The 19,170-nt window shown below is 40.4% G+C and overlaps 1 protein-coding gene across 3 annotated transcripts; it reads right to left on the bottom strand.

Moving 5' to 3' along the window:
* Positions 1-568: 568 nt before the first annotated feature.
* On the bottom strand, positions 569-18,809 carry prkacaa (protein kinase, cAMP-dependent, catalytic, alpha, genome duplicate a). Of its 3 annotated transcripts, none has more exons than XM_014971411.2 (10): positions 18,029-18,809; positions 8,163-8,224; positions 7,629-7,757; positions 7,241-7,339; positions 7,069-7,151; positions 6,853-6,979; positions 6,621-6,716; positions 6,382-6,504; positions 5,547-5,711; positions 569-3,524 (listed from the first exon to the last, which is right to left on the bottom strand). In XM_014971411.2, exons 1-10 carry the CDS (start codon positions 18,072-18,074, stop codon positions 3,399-3,401), a joined length of 1,056 nt encoding a protein of 351 aa, XP_014826897.1. In that variant the 5' UTR covers positions 18,075-18,809; the 3' UTR covers positions 569-3,398. The 3 variants fall into 3 exon arrangements, with proteins under 3 accessions (XP_014826897.1, XP_014826895.1, XP_014826894.1); XM_014971409.2 differs by lacking the exon at positions 18,029-18,809 and adding an exon at positions 15,986-18,002; XM_014971408.2 differs by lacking the exon at positions 18,029-18,809 and adding an exon at positions 10,190-11,328.
* Positions 18,810-19,170: the final 361 nt, after the last annotated feature.

Raw genomic sequence — 19,170 nt, 5'->3', positions numbered from 1 at the left:
TTGCTGCTCTCGTCCTTAAATAAAATGCATTTTATACAGAATGAATGCCTCCACAGATCGAATCCCAGTGTATTATTTGGGACATGCCATATTCAGTTAATGATTCTACACCTACAGATAGATTTCTTGGCCACGTCAGAATATAATTCCTTCTAAAAACCAGTGATGGTGATGTTGGGCTTAAAGAATGTTGTGGATATGAGCATATTGGCAGTTGCCCAGGGTGGTATTATAAAGGGGCAACAGTCAGAAAATAAAATCTGATTTATGTTAGTTGTGGACTTAGCAAGTTTCCTATTGCTTTTATGCATGTGCAGAGAAGTAGAGATACCCTGCTTGCTGCTGAGAATAAGGAAGCTAGATTATGTGCATTACTCCCTTCCCCTCCACTCTCCAGAGCGATTCATGCATGAACCAATACTGGTTGAACTTGCATCATTTTGAACACAACTGTAAGTGTGTAACTGTAAGTCCAAAGGACTTAAGATTTGTGGAAAAAGTGAAATCGGTACCATCCATTTATAAATTTACACACTCCATAAAGAGAAAGATTTCTACAAGCCACACATTTTAGTCTTAACAAGTAAAACTTTATTGGAATGATACATTTTGCAAAATATTACTTTGTTTATATTTTTTTAAACATACTCATTGTGTTCTAAGGGTATCTCTCAAGTTCTCCAGAGGGTAAGATAGTTAAGACTGTCAAAGGCAAAGATATACAGTATTGTTTCCCAAAAAGGTACAATAGACTACACAAGCACTGTACCCAGGTCATGAGGAAAAAAAGGTTGATGTTTTGTTTTTGCTTTTTTTCCTTGTTTTTCTGAAAATACAATTAGAAAATATGAACGCAAAACAGCTCAGATGTAAAAAGTGTTATGCATGAATAAAGTGTGTGGAAATAGAAGGCAAACAGGAGAAAAAAATTAATGTAGCACAGATCAGTCGATAGTGTCTAGCTGGTAAAAAAAGAAGAATGAGACAGCTGACAAAGTTTGTGTGAGAAAAAGTGTAACAAAAAGAAGTTTAATGTCTTTAGTGTCTGGAGTGGATCAAGTCGATTCGTCTTCTATACCTCAAACTCTGATTTAGCTGTTTGTCAGAAAAAAAAAGATGAAAAACTATTACATGTGCTTTCTTTAAAATACAAAGGTATACAGAGTAAGCACAAATTATTGAAACTGATTAGAAAATGCGTGGCAAGTGCTTCATTATTCAGACAAATCATGTCAATGATACGCGGCATAATTTAGTGTAATGTCCAAGGAAAAAAAAAAAAAAAAGATTATACAGACTGTTAGCTCCAGAAACAATGATTTTTCTCGGAGATGTCTCAGGTCCAGAGGTCTTTCCATTATTCTGCTGTACAACATGCAAGAAAACCAAGCTCACCAAAGAAACACGTGTTATAAAAAAAAAAAAAAAAATACACATCAGGTTTCCAAACAGCACTGAAACATCTCCTTACCAAGACATTCAAAAGGTATCCCGTGGTTGATCTCAATTACATTAAGACACTGCCAAACAATTACTCTTGCCTACCGAAATCATGTAGTCACAAACATTCTAAAAATGTCATGTTACGAGACTCTGACAAAGATTGATGCACATCAAACAATTCACAGAAGCTTCTGCAGTGAGATGGACAAAGTCTAGCACCTCGGGCCAATGAGGGGTAGGTTGGTGAGAGCTTACATCCTTCAAAGCAAAACAGCGGGTTCAGTCAACAAACCAGCACTAAGATTTAGTCTGCGATTGTCTTGCATCCACAGAAATAAACTTGGCAAAAAGGGGACAGCTCCACATCGGTTTCCTTGGTTGAATTTGTAACAAAGGAAGCTGGTAACCAAACAACAACCTCAAAACAACAACCCCCCTCCCCCAAACAAAAATTTGGCTGGGCAGTAAAAACCATGCGACAGTGTTCAAGAAAGAAAAGGGAGAGAAAAAAAATCGAAGTAAAAGCAAGAATATCAACATCAGCGACAGTAATCCGCAAATGTCCGTCCTACAAGTGAAAGCTGAGCAAGGCCCAGTAAGGTTGACGCACTTCACTGGGTCCTCTTCCATGTTCAATAAATCATTAAACGTCATTTTAATATTAAACATCTTATCCATAATCTCAGGTACCTTAGCTCAGATAAATCCTCTGGTTTTCTCTCTTTGAAAGTGATATTGTACAAAAATGCCATGCACGCCGTGTTAAAAAGTTTTGCTACTGTTTTCGCGTATTTATATCCATCAGTTACACGTAGACAACCGCATTCTACAGTTGACAAAATTATATCTCGGTTGTACGGCTAAGAGACGATGTCGAAAAGACGGATTTTTCCTATGTGTGGTTATGAAGTGTGAAAATTAATCAAACGAATAATTGTCAGGAGTGTGACCACGACGTTAGCAGCTGCTAAATCACGGCTCATTAACCCACCCTAGAGCACTAAATAACACACAAGCACAGAGATTGACATAAAAAGGACAAAATGATCACCAATAGTAGTTGTAAAATGCTCTAATAAATTCATCTAAGAGAAAGACAGACTTAAATGCAGACCTCACGTTTGCTTCTCTCAGGTCCCCCCCAAAGGATTAAGACCTAGATGAAGTTTACTGTGATAAATAATTTTCACTCTGATCAAACAGGTCCCAACTGCTTCGAACGCAAGCAGTTAAGTGCATCATCCACCCATTAATCATGCCACATTGAGCAGACAAAGGCAGGTGCAGACAGGTTTCAAGCTTTCAATCAAATGGCCACGAGGGTCGACATAGCCATAGCCAAAACTCTGCACCGACTAGACACAGTTTTTTTCCAACCAGTTGGCATTATGATAGGCACATCTGTTGGACTTGGTATTGCTTGGACAGATTCAGGTTGGAGAGATGGAGGGAAACAGGCTGACAGGATACAACAATCACTCTACGGTTGTTAAAAGCTTGTAGAGTGGGGCCCATTCAAAAAGGAGCCGAACAAACTCAGTACCGTCACAGAAAAAAAGAAAAAGAAAAAAAAAAAAATCAGTGCCTCCGCCTTTAAAAAGACTGCGAATGTGTCATTATGCCTCCAGAAAGATACAATTGTAGCTGAACTATGCTTGTTCTTATCCAGGCCCAGTCATAAACACAGGAGGGAGAAATAAATGAATAGCAAACAGTTGAGAAACAATCAGAAAAGGCAACACTGCTGGTTCTGTAGAGCTTTCTTCACTTTGCCTGACTTACCAATTTTTTTTGGGGGGGGAGGGAAAGTAGGGAAGCTGGGGTGGAGGATGATTTTACATTGTTTTCCTCATTACAAATGAGCAAGTTGTCAGTCCAACCTAGTGTTTCCTGTATTCGGATCCCCGTTCACCTTCTAAATCTCTGTCCCTCACTCTGCTACTCGTGGTTGGAGTCTAAAACTCTGCAAACTCCTTTGCACACTTCTCTGTGATGGAAACTCGGATTTCCTCCTCTTCGTAGTCATCGAAGTTGCTCGTATCACCAGGACCTTTGCACTTTGGGATAAAAGGAGCTTCCACCTGCAAAGACACAAGGTGGCAAATATAACAACATAGTGAGTCATACAAGAAATCAGTCCCCCCTCTGCCCCAACAAATGGATCAAACTGGGTAATTAATCACAGGCTACATGAAGGAAAAGGACATTGTATTAGAAAGGATTTACAAATAAAAATCAAAAAACTGTGGCCTGCATTTATACTCGACTCAGAATAAACACTTTCTAGCAGCTGCAAGTGTTTCTCTACTAGCTGTGCACATAGAAACTGAATTTTCTACTAGATTTTTTTTTAACATAAGGTTCAAGCTCAGGGTGAATGGGTGGGGCGGGGAGGGATCTGTGAGCATCTTTTATCCAAATCATGTCACAAATTCTTAATTGGACTTTTTTAAAAGTTTGGATAAAATACACGAAAGATGACAAGGATTAGATCTGGACTTTAACTAGCCCATCTTAAAGCCTTGATCTGGCTGTGTTTATGCAAGGGCTGGGCAATACAGCTTCAAGATAAAATCTCAGTTTTTTTTTTTTTTCATACCAAATCCCATTTTAATAATTTATTTCCCTCTCTTGCCCTTTCTTAAAGAGAAATTAAAAATTATTTAAATAAAAGCAAGTTTTTCCAAAAATATTTTCTGTCATCCCTTCCGAAGTTTGACCTGAATTCAAAGTCTAGCAAAATACAACAAGCTGCAAAACAAGATGGCAGGCCCTGGGCAACACCAAGGAGAGAATCAGTGGACAAATAAAGACATCCTGATTTTCCAAAAATGAAATTTTTAGAAGCAGCAAATTTAATTGATAAAAATTGATTTATCGATAAAATTGATTTATCACTCAGTGTCTTCTGTAACTCTTTTCCTGCTTGAAATTTTTTTTTCTTCCAAAATTCTTGGGGATCCGATTCAATTTAAATAAGAATGTTTTTTTCTGCTCAGCAGTGGTTTTTATCTTTAACTCCGCCATGTAACCTTTTAATACCCACTCTCTTTCTTATGGTGGAGGCATGACCTCTGACCTTAACTGAGGCGAGTGAGACTGTGAATCTTGTTGGGGGGTTTTTGTGACCTCCTGGGTGAGTCATAGTTGCGCTCTTGGGGTAACTTTGGTCGCTCAAATCTGGGAGGCTTCCCCACTGATCCACGTTTTCAAACACTTTTTCACACAGGAACATGCGGGTTTGAGTTTTTATCTCCCTTAGTAATAAACACCTTCATTGTAAAACTGCATTTTGTGTTTACTTGTGTCGTCTTCAACTAATATTTAAATTGGTTTGAGGTTCAGAAACACCTACGTGTGGCAGATGTGCAGGGAAAAAAAAAAGAATCAGGAAAGGGGGGAACATTTTTACACTAGAAAAAAATAATACATGGTTTTCAACACTTTCTTTAGAAATAAAATCTGAAAACGGTTGGCTCTAAAACGTACTTATAGAAGCACTTTTTCTTGCAACTACAGCTGGGAAACATTCTTTGTGCGCATGGACTGAAGCTTGAGCTTCTTCAAATTCGCTGCAACACACAACGCTAAAAGATCTCTCCTGCCAACCGCCATCACCATCTACAATAACTCTGAGGTGTAATAGTATTTAGTTTTCCTTTGGGATCAATAAAGTATTTTTGAATTTGAATTCTAACAGATGTATGTACAATAAATAGGTGACTTCTAAAAGCAATCATTTACTCATTTAGTGAGTGGGATTAGAAAAGAGGGGGCTGAATATGTAGACGTTTCTTTGTAAAAAGTTTTGAAAAGTAGTTTTTTTTTCCCTCATATTAGTCTTTCAATTGGTACTTATTCTGCAAGAGCGGTAATTATCATAGGTTCTTTGATATTTACAATTTTAATTTCTTCATGGTTTAGTAGTTTGCAAATTCAAAAAAAATCCTGTTGGAAGCACAGCCAGATCTATTTCCACTTATCAAAGTTTAATTTAAACCCCATCTTGTTTTGTCTGAAGGCTTTTCTCTGCCTCTGCAACACAACACCCTCTCCACACAATGCGAGAAACAAAAAAAAAAAAACAAACACGACAGCCCCACCTTTCTCTGGTAGATGGCAATCCAATCTGTGGTAGCAAACCACTTGTGACCCTTGATATCGTTGACTCCGTTCCTGAGGTTGCCGAAGCGTTTGGTCAGGTCCACCTGCAGCAAATTTCTCAACAGATCCTTCAGGTCTGAGCTGAAGTGGGACGGGAAACGAACCTGCAAACGGCAAATGGGGCATTCATGACGAAAGCGTTCCCAAACTCAGAACTGTTTGCGGGAGCAGTTTTTGTTTTGTAATATGTAAACACAAAAATTATTTTCTAAAATGTTTATTTACATGACGGTGGGAGAATGTCAGGTTAGTCGCAGGTCCTAAAAACGAGTTCTGTCTGCATGCTACCACTGAAGTAAGCAAAAATGTTCACTTCCAAAAGATAAGTGAGGATATGAACCACAGTAGAGAAAATAACTTTCACAGGAATTAACATAAAACCACTGTGACTAAAATGGAAGAGTAATTCAGCAAAAATGTTAGTTTTGGAAATTTCATACAATTTCAATGATTCCCCCCCAACATTTTTCCTGATGGAGGAAAAAGTTAACTGATTTCAGGACCTGATTATTGAACAAAATTTGACAAAATTATCCAGCTAAAATCAGCAGCATGTGGGTTTCGTAACAAAGAAAAGGCCTAAATTAAATATAAAACAACTGAGTCAGCTCTAGACCTCCCAACACAACATGTAAAATTAATTTCACGAGGAATGATACAACTGCAGCTGAAACACTGTCACTTAAACCGGCGGGAATTTTGATAGCAATGGGAAATAAATTTTCACTGTCAAAAACAAGACCGTGTGATTAATGTGACTTTCCCTGAACTCACCTTCCCCGATACAATCTTTTCATAAATCTGAATGGGCTGGTCCGCGAAGAAGGGAGGGTAACCAGCAGCCATCTCATATATCAGAACCCCCAGAGCCCACCAGTCCACCGCCTTATTGTAACCCTGAAAGCAGAAAAATACAGAGCACATTTAACAAAACCCAATATGACAGAGGAACATGCTACTGAATTTCCTGCAGGACTGTGAGCTGCTTCAAATGCACTGAGCTCAGCACTTACTTTACTGAGGATGATCTCTGGCGCCAGATACTCTGGAGTCCCACAAAGCGTCCAGGTTCGGCCTTTCACTCTTTTTGCAAACCCGAAATCTGTTACCTAAAGAGAGTGGCAGAGAAGGCAGGTCAAATCTCCGATCACATGCTTTATACAGACGAGATAGACATTGGTATCGATTGGATGTGGTGGTGGTGGGGGTGAGGGGATAAAAGTAATTGCGAAAATCTCTATGTACCTGTATGTAGCCTTGCTGATCAATCAGGAGGTTCTCTGGCTTCAGATCTCGGTAGATGAGATCCAGGGAGTGAAGGTATTCAAAGGTCAGTACAATCTGGGCTGCGTAGAAGCGGGCGTGTGGTTCACTGCAACGCATACAAGCCTCAATATTTACAGTCAAACACAGAGTGGACTTAAACGACGTGGCCTGAGCCGATTCAGAAAGCGAACTCACCTAAATCTACCGATCCTCCTTAAATGTGAGAACATTTCCCCCCCAGGCACGTACTCCATCACCATATACAGATTACTGTTATCCTACGGCGAGACAGCAAAAAGTGTTACGCCAGTGGGTGCAGAAAACGATGCGTTCACACTTTAACAAATGCACAGGCATCGAGGCGCACCTTAAACGAGTGTTCCAGTCGCACCAGGAAGGGGAAATTGACAGCTTGCAGGATACGTTTCTCGTTCAGTGTGTGTTCTATCTGCTTCAGTTTCACTACCTGGGAAACAAATCACGGAAGAAGGCTTAATCGCACATCCTGTTTCGGCTTGAAATAATAAAAAAAAAAAGGTGCTTTTCAAATCAATCTTTTAACAAGGATTAATTTACTTAAAAAAAATCGCTATATATTAGTGCCATCATCCAAGTTAGTTTATAAAACTAGGACAAGCATAATCACGATTTTAAGACATGCAGTCAGAACATGAACATGGTCAGTCAAGTCAAGCCGTCGCTTTATCTACAGCTATTTTCTGACTTGGAAGTCGTACATCAAGCTTAATACCTACCTTTTGTTTGTCAAGTATCTTCATGGCAAAATGCTGTCCTGTCTCTTTGTGTTTAACCAACATGACGCGCCCAAATGACCCAGTGCCTAAGGTCTTCAAACGCTCAAAGTGATCCAATGCTGCAGTTTGCTGAAAGGGCAGAGCAAAAATATCAGTAAGAAAACTAAACTAGACACAGAAAACGAAGTATATTAAAACGAACCCTTATTAAAATAAATGAACAGTGACATCGTGCAGCGAAGGCTTAGGAATTGAGGTGTAATTTCACAAATGTCCAGCAGAGGGTGTCCTGGTTTTGTCAAATAAAAAAGCCAGCAAATAACCAATAGCTGGCCAACAGCAACAAGCATAAGAAAAGCTTAAACCAGGATCTAATCATAATTAAATTTTATATATATATATATATATATATATATATATATATATATATATATGACGAAGAACATTTTCTGTGTAGCTTATCTGTATTATATTCACAGTCGAAGAGAGAACAGCATAGACACAGTAACAGGAAATGGACTGATCATCACTAACCTGAGCTGGATTCTCCCATTTTTTCAGGAAATCTTCTTTGGCTTTGGCAAGAAACTCCTTCACTGCAAACAGAAACAAATACAGATTTGAACCAAAAACAAACAAACAAACAAACAAACAAGTATAGCAACAAAAATGAATCAGAGGATGCTCAGAGATGGACACTCGTTTGTGTCAAAGAGGCAGTGCAGAAACTGAGGTGAAAACATAAGAAAAGAACACCAAAAATAAACGACATACAGAATCTAACTCAACCTGTGACTTCAAGTATTGTTCAGCAAACTAGGAGATTTAAATAAGCAGGAAAGCTTTGTGACTTTGTAAAAAAAATAAATAAATAAAATACCAAGTCAAGCTGCAGACTATGAGCTGAATGTCGTGTCGTATTTTATCCAAAATAAAACAAAAAAACAGAAACAATAAAACAAAGCAAAAAAACAACAACAAAAAAAAACACCCATGTACCACCAAAACCATAAATAAAATGGATTATGGTGACTATAAACAAAAGTGACATAAAAAAAAGAAGCATTGGATGGAAATTACCGAGCTCATTTTAATTCACCATGCAATTAATTGATTAATTGCTTATTGTGACAGGCTTAACGGTAGTTCCCATTTTCACCCCTTGGCTGGTTATTTACAGCTCCACGTGACCAGAGTAATTTTGTATCCAGATACTGGCGTGTGTATCATAATGGCCCATTTTTCTGAGGACGTTGGCTGTTTGAGTAACAGCGGTGACAAAGAAAATCTTAAGCCAGACTCCTGAGATCACATTATTTTTGTGCTGATAAACACACAACAAACAACTAAATGAGGGTAAAACACGAGCAGTTTCAGGAGGACGACGACTCAACCTCTGCTTGAATTTGTGGATCGGTGGAAGGTAAACATTAAACACACAATTGTTAGCTCAAAGACATGTACAGCCGTGGGCAGATTAATTACGACTTGGCACACATGTTGTCATATGGAGAAGTTCAGTTTTGCCCCTTATCTTTATGGGGCTTCTCACAGCGCTCTGTGGGAACATGCAGATAACTAGCCCTTCCTCATTCCTCCCCACCATGTGAGCACTGGCCACAGTAACCAAGGGAATAGTGCTATTTCTACCGTCAGCCTCGGACAGACGACCACGAAACCTAGAAACAAAGAGCTGCTGTTAGATAAAGGACTATACAGCTGCTAAATTACTCGAGTGAAGTAAGACTAACAATTGCAATTGTGCATTTAATTTAACAAATTTGAAAAAAAAAAAAAAAAAAACTATGGAAAATAATATTTATACCATCATAAAACTACTTAATATTGACAATCAACAAGAAAAACAGCAGAACGCTAACTCTAGTTAAGCCTTTCATGATTATGTAAATTTTCTATCTAGCTAATCAATGCCTAACAGCTGCCTAGGGCACTTTAGATAAAGTCGACCAGTGGTCAACAAAGTGTAAGTGAATTGTAATTCATTTATCACTTTAGGGCTATGAATGTTTACACGAATGATAATCTCGCATTATGTTTGAATGGGAAAACTCAAACTGCAACCAAAGTCCTCCTGAATTGGAAATGAAAGCCTCACGGCAACCAAACACAAAAACCTCCATCTTTGCTTAGGTGGTCCGATTTCCTGCAAACCCTCTAAAGACGTTCAGCTCCAACAATAGGATGGGAGAAAGCCAGCAAAAATGGCAAAGACTAAAGTTCACGTAAACATGTCAGGAGCGCCGCGGCTCCCACAGAGAGCAAATGAAAGCAGAGCCGGTCGCCAGGGAGAAAACATTTCCCGAGAAAGTTGCTCAACTTCCACTTCCAGGGAGAAAGAGCCAAAAATGGAGCAATTACTGGACTATGCTGGAGCATGCGGAGGAAAAAGAAGGATGTAATGGATGGAGGATCGGCAGCTGTCCTGAAGGATGCTGGGCTTCATCTAGTCGGCTTTTCTGTAGATGTCAGAACTACTCTGGAGCTGCAAGTGAACAACAAGAAAAAAAAATCCCTTCCTGCTGTACCCTGAAACTCCTTACCATCTGGGAGGACTATGGGTACCTCTGGTGCTGCAGCCTCTGCTGAGCGCGACCCAGATTCACTTGAGCGCGAGGATGACTCCCTCTTGCTTGCATGCCTTCTGGAGCTCTTCCTGTCACACATTAGCCTTGCAAAGTCTCCCCTGTACTTCTTCCTTTGCCTCTTCCCTCACAGCTAGTGACTCATGACCTGTCCTCCCCCTCGGAGAGCTATCTGGCTAGATCAGCAACCAAAACCTTGACGAAAACCAGTCGGGTGTCCTTGCCAAGCGGACAAGTGTTCAGGCTTTCCAAAGACTGTCACTTTGCCGGAGACCGGGTTTAAAAAAAGTAGCATCCACCTCCACCGAGCAGCAGCGCTCGCGTTAACACTCTTTCAGATCAATTGGACCCTTGCTTGGTTTGTATCAATATTTATTCTGTACACAAAGTGCTCTCTGCTGTTCCCTCTCATGTTAAAACACACACAAACACACATGCACACACACACACAGAGGCTATATATTGATCTAAACAGGGGCATAATCACCAGGGGGAGGGGCATAAAACACTAGCTGGTATATTAGACCGGCCCCGAGATGAAGTCCTATGGAAAACTAGGCCCAAGTAGAGGCCCCAGAGATGCAGCAGACACCAATAGATGCAAGTCAAACTTTCCCTAATTAGCAGAACCAATCAGATTTCACATCTTTGATGACAAACCTTTAGAGATGATCTGGGTGCTTTTCAAGAAACATAAAAAAAAATAAATAAAAAAGCGGCACTCTCAGGAGGGAAGCAAAACAGGAAACGGTCTGCCACACCAACTTTTTCTCGAAGCCCAAATGTACCACAGCCTACATAGTGCCAGTGCTGAATTGATCCTCCAAAAATCAATCCGACATCTCTCCCCTGGGCCTCACTGGCCCACTCTGACGCAGAAGCAGAAGGGTTATATTAGGGCAGGCCGACTGACATTTACACCATAAAAGTGTGGAAAATCAGGTCTCAGTCGACAGCCAGTCTTGGTCAGATGGAAATAAGGACAATGTGGCGCAGAATAAAATGGTTAAGGCGGCAAACGGAGTGCTATTTAGGCTAGAAATGTGTTTGCCAGTCTGCAAAGTTGAAAAATCAATTTCTGACATCAGCTGCATATAGCCAGGGGGCCCTTACTCAAAAACTCACCAATGGAAAGTTGTTTTATAATCTAATGTCCTGAAACACGGTGGCCAGAAAAATTACTAACAGATCAGAAACACGGTAGCTCATGAATTTCTCATTGGTATTCTGCTAGTTTCATTTTTATTTTAACTTAAATTTAGCCATCTGAGGACAGCCAGAGAGTCTCAGTTCATTAAAAAATATTTTTAAAGAATCAATGTTAAGAAATAACCTCATTTTGCCACAAACACAGCTAAGCCAGGAAACATGCACATCTATAAGCCATGGCTCTACTTATTACAAATAGCACTGAAGTTGACAATGTATTTTTAATAATGCTTTTGTCAAATTAGTATAGCAGACAATTTTGCATCATAATTTATTTGTCGAAGAAGTACAGTTGCTAGGGTAGGTTGCTATGGTTATTTACCAACTTCTGGTTACCTTTTGCTAGAGTCAGTCTTCAAAGCAACACAAGATTCTTAATGTCTCGAATTAACAGAGTTCATCCACAAAAATGCAGCATGTATAACATTTTCTTTTACTTATTTTTTTTAATTGGCTAGAGGCATAAAATGAGAGGGAGATGATGCTGGTCATTTCCCCCAATGGGCCGGTCAGTCGACGTACCACCAGCCATACGTCAATTTGTACCCACAGGCATAGAGCCAAAATGGGGCACTGCTAACTGAAAACAGATAATGTTAGATTATGCTGCTGGACATTTGCTGATACCGGGTTTTTGCTACTACTCAGCTTCGTGGTCACTACACTGCTCCACAGATTGGATGAGGACGTAACATCCTTCAGCTTCTCCTTTTTGCCTGCCGCAAACATAGAAATACACCCAAGCACCACATTTACCTTCGCCTTTTCGACTAAAGACATCGTCGTCGTGCTAAAGTAGTTTCAGAGGGTGATTTCACACGTGATAGTCCAGTAGGCTTTTGGGGACCAAAAGTGCAACACTTGTTACATTTTCACTCGCTGAGGTTCACTTTCATACTGCACTGTGTCAAAAGAACCAAACCCCTTGGAAAACCTGTTTAAGATGTGGAGTGGCGTCAGATTTTAGCAGTTGTGGGGTGAATGCACTCCGGCTTCCAGGACCACCTATAATATTCACATACTGTTCATTTTGACAGCCTTAAATACAAGTCAACTTGAAGTTGGATAGGAATATTATTCTCCATTTGTCCGTTTTCAACAAAAGGTCAACTAGAAACACAGTTTTCCATTCATGACTAAACTGAGACCAGATATTTCCCAGGTGGGTTGTTCCAACGAAACAAAAACCACATGGTCACACATAAGCATAATCTAATAACTGGTGACTAATTTGATCAGCTTGGGGCTGTGGGTTAAGATGAAGCTAAAGTTACCACATGATTTGTAAAGACCAACTTTCCTGCTTTTTAGGAATCCAGGCAATATTTATTAATCTCATAACATCTAGACAAATAAGTCACACTTTTCTCAGACTCTATGCTCCAATAACTCATCAATATTGCTTTTTCAACAAGTGATGTTGGTGAATGGTTCCCAACAGTTGATATTTGATCAGCACCATTTAAAGAAAAGAACATTTTGAGTTGTTAATAGCATCTCCACATAGTAAACAACATGTCTGTTCACAATATTGCTGATTAATGGCCTAGCTCCATTTTCCTACAAATAAAACAGAAAAGTGAGTCTCGGTAAAGATTCGTCTGATGAGCTTTAAGTATAGAAGTTGAACAGCTGCAACGACTACAGTTAACCACACCACAAACCTCTGTCCACAAACAGCATCACCACTAGTTACACCTTGGAAAAAGACACAATATTCAGATTGTAGTGTCAGGTGCAATTATTTACCATTAGCATTACACACGCATATAAAAAAAGAAAAAAACAAACAAAGGACCACAGTAAAAACAGTCTGAATTTTATCTTAATTTGCTGGCTTTCCTTTTTCGGCTGAAACCTGCATGAGTCTGACAAAAGCACATTGGTGACAGGAATCCTAAATTCACAGCAAGTTCTAAATAAGTGCGTAAATACAGATGCACTTTGCCTTAAACCGTTTCATTTTAAGACGCCAACGTTGTCGAGCCAAACAGTCAAAATCAGTCCTTGTTGTCGCAGCTACGTGACGAAAACCACATGATTTTGTTCTCAGCCTCATGTTAAAACACCCGTTCTTGTCACAACCCCTCTGGGGAACTTTTTGTTCCCCCTCTCTATGAGAAACTGTTGATTGGTTTGAATTTCGTGCGTGGGTTAATTAACATGGAAAACAGCCTCGACCACTCAACTTCCAGAAGTCGGTTTTCCAGCTTGAGAGCAGGATGGATCACTTTGAGGAGCCGACGCCGTGAACAAGTACGTAGTGAAACATTAACTCACCCCCCCCACCCCCCTCGGTTCGGGTCCTATTCAGCGGAAGAACGTTTCATCTGTGCCTCCTGTTCTTATTTTCTGATATCATGGAAAATAAAACAAGATTTTCCAGTTTGTCAATCATTATTTCCTCCTCTTCTGAACTTGTGAACTCATAATAGTTGATCCTCTGTGACATGAAAGCTGTGTTTATTGCACTCTTGTAAACGATACATATATATGGCCAAACACCACGACCTACAATGCAGTGAGAAGGTTTTCCATGAGCTCGGCTCAGTGGGTCTTATCGACCGTGGAGGATCTGTGCAAAAACGAACATCCAAAAACCACATGACTGGGTGCTGACAGCTTGACTCCGGTCTGACCATGTTGGACCTCAAGTCTGCGCTCCACTTTATCTTTGATGCTAGAAAACTGTGGTCCTGTGTCTGATAGTGAGAGACAGGCAGTTTATTTAAAAATGCCTCTTCCAGCAAAAAGATGCGAAAAGTTTTCAGTTATCCAGCTTCAAAATCTGGTCTAGAGCTAAAATTTTGTAGAAAATACAAAGCCACAGCTGGCTTAGAGATTCCTAAACATTCCCCTTGTTGAGAAGATCGACTAATAAGGTCTTATGAATATTTCCAGTGAGGAAAAGAAAAAAAGTATACTCATTGTAAGAAAATGAAAGAACCACCACCCATCACTTGTATTAAAAGGTAACACTATCTTAAAACTAACCAGCTAAATGTAGGCTGTACCTGAGCAGCTTGTCCAACTATAATCATCTAATATCAGCATGTTATAATCTCAGCTAGGTTTTCATAACTGCTCCCCAATAAGCCACCTGTTGGATTTAGTCTCTAGGTTCTGAAGAGCCTAAAGATCCTAGTGAGTGTTTAAAGCATTTCAAAAACAAGGAGTGAGGAGAATTTGATGATCTTTCCGTCACAACGATTAGAAATATATGAATCGCATGAATTGAATTGCCGAACCTTAGTTCAGGTGTTCCTTTGAAAAGAGGCAGAAAACCAAAAGGGCAGAAATTTGTTCTAATCTATATCACAATAAATAATAAAACGTTTTATGAAACCACGATAACCGATATTTTACGCCATTTCAGCAGCACTGTGAATAATTGCTGCTTTTCTGTATTAAATCTCACACTGACCCGTGTGTAGTCATTCGTCAGAAGGAAGCTCCATGTGTACCACTATGATAAATGGATTAATAGGTGCAAGTGTAAAATTACTGACCTCTGCACCGTCTCATCTCTGCCACCTAGAGCTCGGAAAGCAAAAATCAGAATAAACCAGTACCTCTGTTGATGCGGGTTAGCTACAGGCACAGCAAAACAGGTCACTCGCAACTGAATCTGAGAAACACCACAGAAGGTTTTCTGGAATATCTCCACTGTTTTACTTTGAATGTTCCTGGATTAACTAAATTACTGTGAAGCAGTAATTAGCTTCACAGGCCGCCGAGCGCTTTACAGGCTCCAGAAAGCAAACAGAAAATAGATGGATGCAGCATGTTTTAGCTGCAGGTCAGCGCCAGCAGAAGTTGCCGTTTCTGCTCTCCAAGATGCCCAAAGCAGCTGATTGGCATATCAACAGCATGGACTGTTGCTAATCAGCATAGGCTTATAACAAAGCCCCTTTATGTAGAGACAGGAAGTGATGAGAGTGATCCAAACACGAACCTGGCTGCTACACAAACCAGCTGTGTGCAGAGAGGAGGAAGGACGTGAACAATGCAGATATTTATAGAAAGAAAGTTGCACTTTGACAGAGCACCGCCATACTGCACGATAAAACTCTGAAAATGTGATTTGATGTATGACACAACTTAAACCAATGTTGTTGTTCAAGGTACGCATCACGTAGTCTTAACTTGTCCCGATGTTACTAGAGGGCGGAAGTACAACTACATCTTATAGCAGTCATAAATTCTGAAGTAGAAAGACACAAAAATTAAAAATATGTAGTCAGAAAACATCAATTTTACACTGCTTTCCAGAGTATGCACAAACTTGTAGAAACTTGTCATAAATAATAAATCAAGAACAACTAATGTTTCCCAGAAGGAAAGGTCACTCCAAAGCCACTAAACACCTAACACTCCATTTAATGGATTTAGTAGCAAATCTTATTAAGAGAAAAAAAAATACACAGAGGTTATGTTTCAGACAACTGCTTTTCTGTTGTGACTGGCTACATAAGTGGGACACGGCATGAAAAACAGCTCCACCCATAACCCCGTGCTCTGTCAAGTTCCAGAAAGGCAACTCACTGGAGTGGCAGGCCTCTAGCTCCTCCTGTGGTCGGTGATGTGTGCCTTCTCCACCGCTCATGTCCCCCAGACACGGTCCGCCTCGGTGAAACAACCTTCCTGCCAGCTTGTGAATAACAGACATCCTGCAAGGCCACAGAAGGCGCACTAACTGCCTCTGTAAGCGTTCGAGACTCCGCAGTACGCCCGGACCTTTTCACAAAGCGGGAAGTCCGCAACAACTTAAAACCAGGTACAAACTTTCAATTAGCCTGCGTGTGGTCTACAGAGCAGCAGAGGAGACGGCCGACTGTGCGAAGCCGGGGCTGGACCTTCCTCGCTCCTTCACTTCCTGCTGCAGCTCGCAGCTTTGTCCGCCCTGCTTCTTCCTGTGGGCCAGAAATTAGCCCTTTATACCAGCGCGGCAGCTCACTACTTCTGTTCCCCCGTCCGCAATGTCCTATGGCGACAGAGGCCGCGCACCTGAAGCAACCGTCGATGTGCACGTTCCTTTTTCCGCAGGAACCAAAATGTCCTGCCATGTTGTGTCTAATCTCTGCCTGCTCAGTGGGGGAAAAAAAATGACACCTCTGGGTGTGGGGCTCGAAAATCCCTGGTCTGCACCTGTCTCTGCAGATCAGGGTGGACCAACAGCGATCAGGCTGATAAGAATGTGAAGCATGGAGACATGGACCTGAATATAGTACCTCCTCTGTACCCCAAAAAATAAATAAATAAAAATTTCTAAAGCATAAAAATCTACTTTTTAAATCAGCGGTGGGCTACCTTTACAGAGACTGGGGTTCACACTTACTCTCTATCAGTAACAAGGAGCTGATGATTATTTCACAGCTCCACGTTTAGACTTTGCACACTTGGACATTATTTATGGCTTTATAAGTAAATACATAAAGCAGTACCCTCCTGAGTATTCTGTAAGGCTGGTGAGATTGAAAAAAAAGCAGAAGAAAAAAACTGTCAGAAAACTTTAAAACAAAGTAAATATTTTGGATCACTCAGTTGTCAGGATCTCATCTGGATGTATTTGCAGTGTTTTGATCACTTGTAGTCTATCACGGTAAAACTTTGCATCCTGCTCAGTTATACGTTTGAGCAGAAGTTGCCGAGAGCAACAACAATTTCCCCACATCAGAAACAATGTGCGCTCACAAAAACTTTGCGACACATACAAGTGCCTTTGTTGGAGACGTTGCTCATCACATGGTGTTCAAGAGACTCTCCAGCTCCCAAGTTTCTGCCTGGAGAAGATCACCCTGGTGCATCATATGACTCCACCCTGGTATCTTTATTTCTTTCTGCTGATAACAACAATCTGAACCCTTTATTTTCTTCGAGATGCAACTCATTAAATGCAAACGAGACAACTGTATCTCCATTACAGTTTTTATAGCTTTACAATCTGTGAATACTAAGAATGTTTTCCCACATGCAAAACTGTAAAGTTGGAAAAAAAAAAAGAAAGAAAAAAAAAAAACAAACCACAAGAAAACCTATGACTGTTTTAAAAGACCTTGCTGTCGTAACCACTGGTACCTCTGAATTTAACCCGGGGCTTAGGATCACGAGCTTTCCCACAGGATGAGACTGTGTAGCAGTTTCTGCGCTCCAACAATGTGGCTTGACTTTTTGTGTGTGTAAGTGAATGGAAATTTCTCAAGCTTGTGAGGTCTAAAACGCTGCATTTCACTTAGGATGTTTGTCTCTTGAAACTGTGGAGAGGTGATAAATTACTGCCACAGTGAGAACGTACTGCAGTAAATGGTTACACCCAAAACAATCTACACTTACATGAAGTTAGATATAGAGCTGCTGTGTGTGTGTGTGTGTGTGTGTGTGTGCGTGTTTTATTTATTAAACATACCTGTGCATACTTCCTCAAATAAACAAAAGTAATATTACCTTGGCCAACCCAGTGAAAACAATTCCAAAATGCGTTTTTTTGTTGTTTTTTTTTTGTTATAAACAAAATTCTGTAATTTTGAGTAAGTTTTTTTCACGTTGCATTTCAAGGATAGGGGCTGCTGTCAATACGGGGGTACTCACCACTTTCCATTTCATTGCCCTTCTTCGCGGTGGGCGTGTTGCCCATGATTGCAGTCTGATGGTGGGGTCTCTTGGCTCCGAATGACTTTTTCTTAGAAGTCGCCTTGTTAACGTGCTCCGCTAACGAAGTCGTAAGACTCAATGAAGTTGACAGCTGGCTTCTAGCTGACAGCTATCATTATTAGAAAGCCCAGGTGATAAAATTTCCCTCCAGCAGTTTTTTGTTGAATTGTGAGTTCGGAAAAAGTCCAGTTGAGAGAGCGCGTCTCCAAGTCTTCAGCTAAAACTCACTGCTGATGTTAGCTAAGCTAGCGCCTTAGCTCGCGGAGATAGCCAGCGGATATCAGCTTACTGACGTTAGCATACAAATTTCCAACACAGCACCGACGAATCCTGCTGGTGTCACTCGGTTTCTTCTTTATTCCAGAAGCCGCGTAATTTTCTCCAATATCCGGTCCCGATGCAAATCGTCGAAAGATGTTTTTTTGTTTTTAACTAGCAAGTTATCGTTAGCATTTCGGATCTTGGCCTTAATAAACCAGGTGCTGTCTCAGGCCTTGTCAGTTGATATTTAGGTGAGAGAATTTATATCCGGTTGACTCGTTTTTCCTGCAGTCGGCTATTTATATTGATATGGTTCCATTCGTTTCTTGATCAGTCGTGAGGTGCAACAAAATCCTAGGACCGACCACCTGATAGTCGATTCTTTAGAGCAACAGACCTCTTCCATTAATCTTCAGACCGCAAGGGAAACTCCAGTCATCCATCCACCTGGTCCCGCCTCTTCTTGTATATGATTGGCCTCGTACCGAAATACTTGCATGATATGTGTCACACAAGAGCCTCCTATTGGTTGAGTAGAAAATATCCAAATATTGGATTGATGCGATTCGCCTGTTGAACGCTAGATCCCGCCTTCCACACTTGTTAGTAACCAATACGCATGAACGTGTATTTTTTGGCTTTAACCTATTAAATATTGGGATTTATATTATTTATTTTAGCAAAGCACGTACGTTTTACAGTCTTCATCTCATTTATTGATCAACATTTTTTCAGTTATGCACACAACTCACCTCGTTTACCCCGCCAATGTGTGACTGGGCGTGACGTTAACGTGGGCTATTTTTAGTAAATTGTGA

This window comes from Poecilia mexicana, unplaced genomic scaffold (assembly GCF_051168715.1).
Source record: "Poecilia mexicana isolate PSO_F unplaced genomic scaffold, ASM5116871v1 scaffold_8, whole genome shotgun sequence".
Taxonomy (NCBI): Eukaryota; Metazoa; Chordata; class Actinopteri; order Cyprinodontiformes; family Poeciliidae; genus Poecilia; species Poecilia mexicana.
The sequence above is the reverse complement of the archived record's forward strand: the minus strand, read 5'-3'. Positions and strand labels throughout refer to the sequence as shown.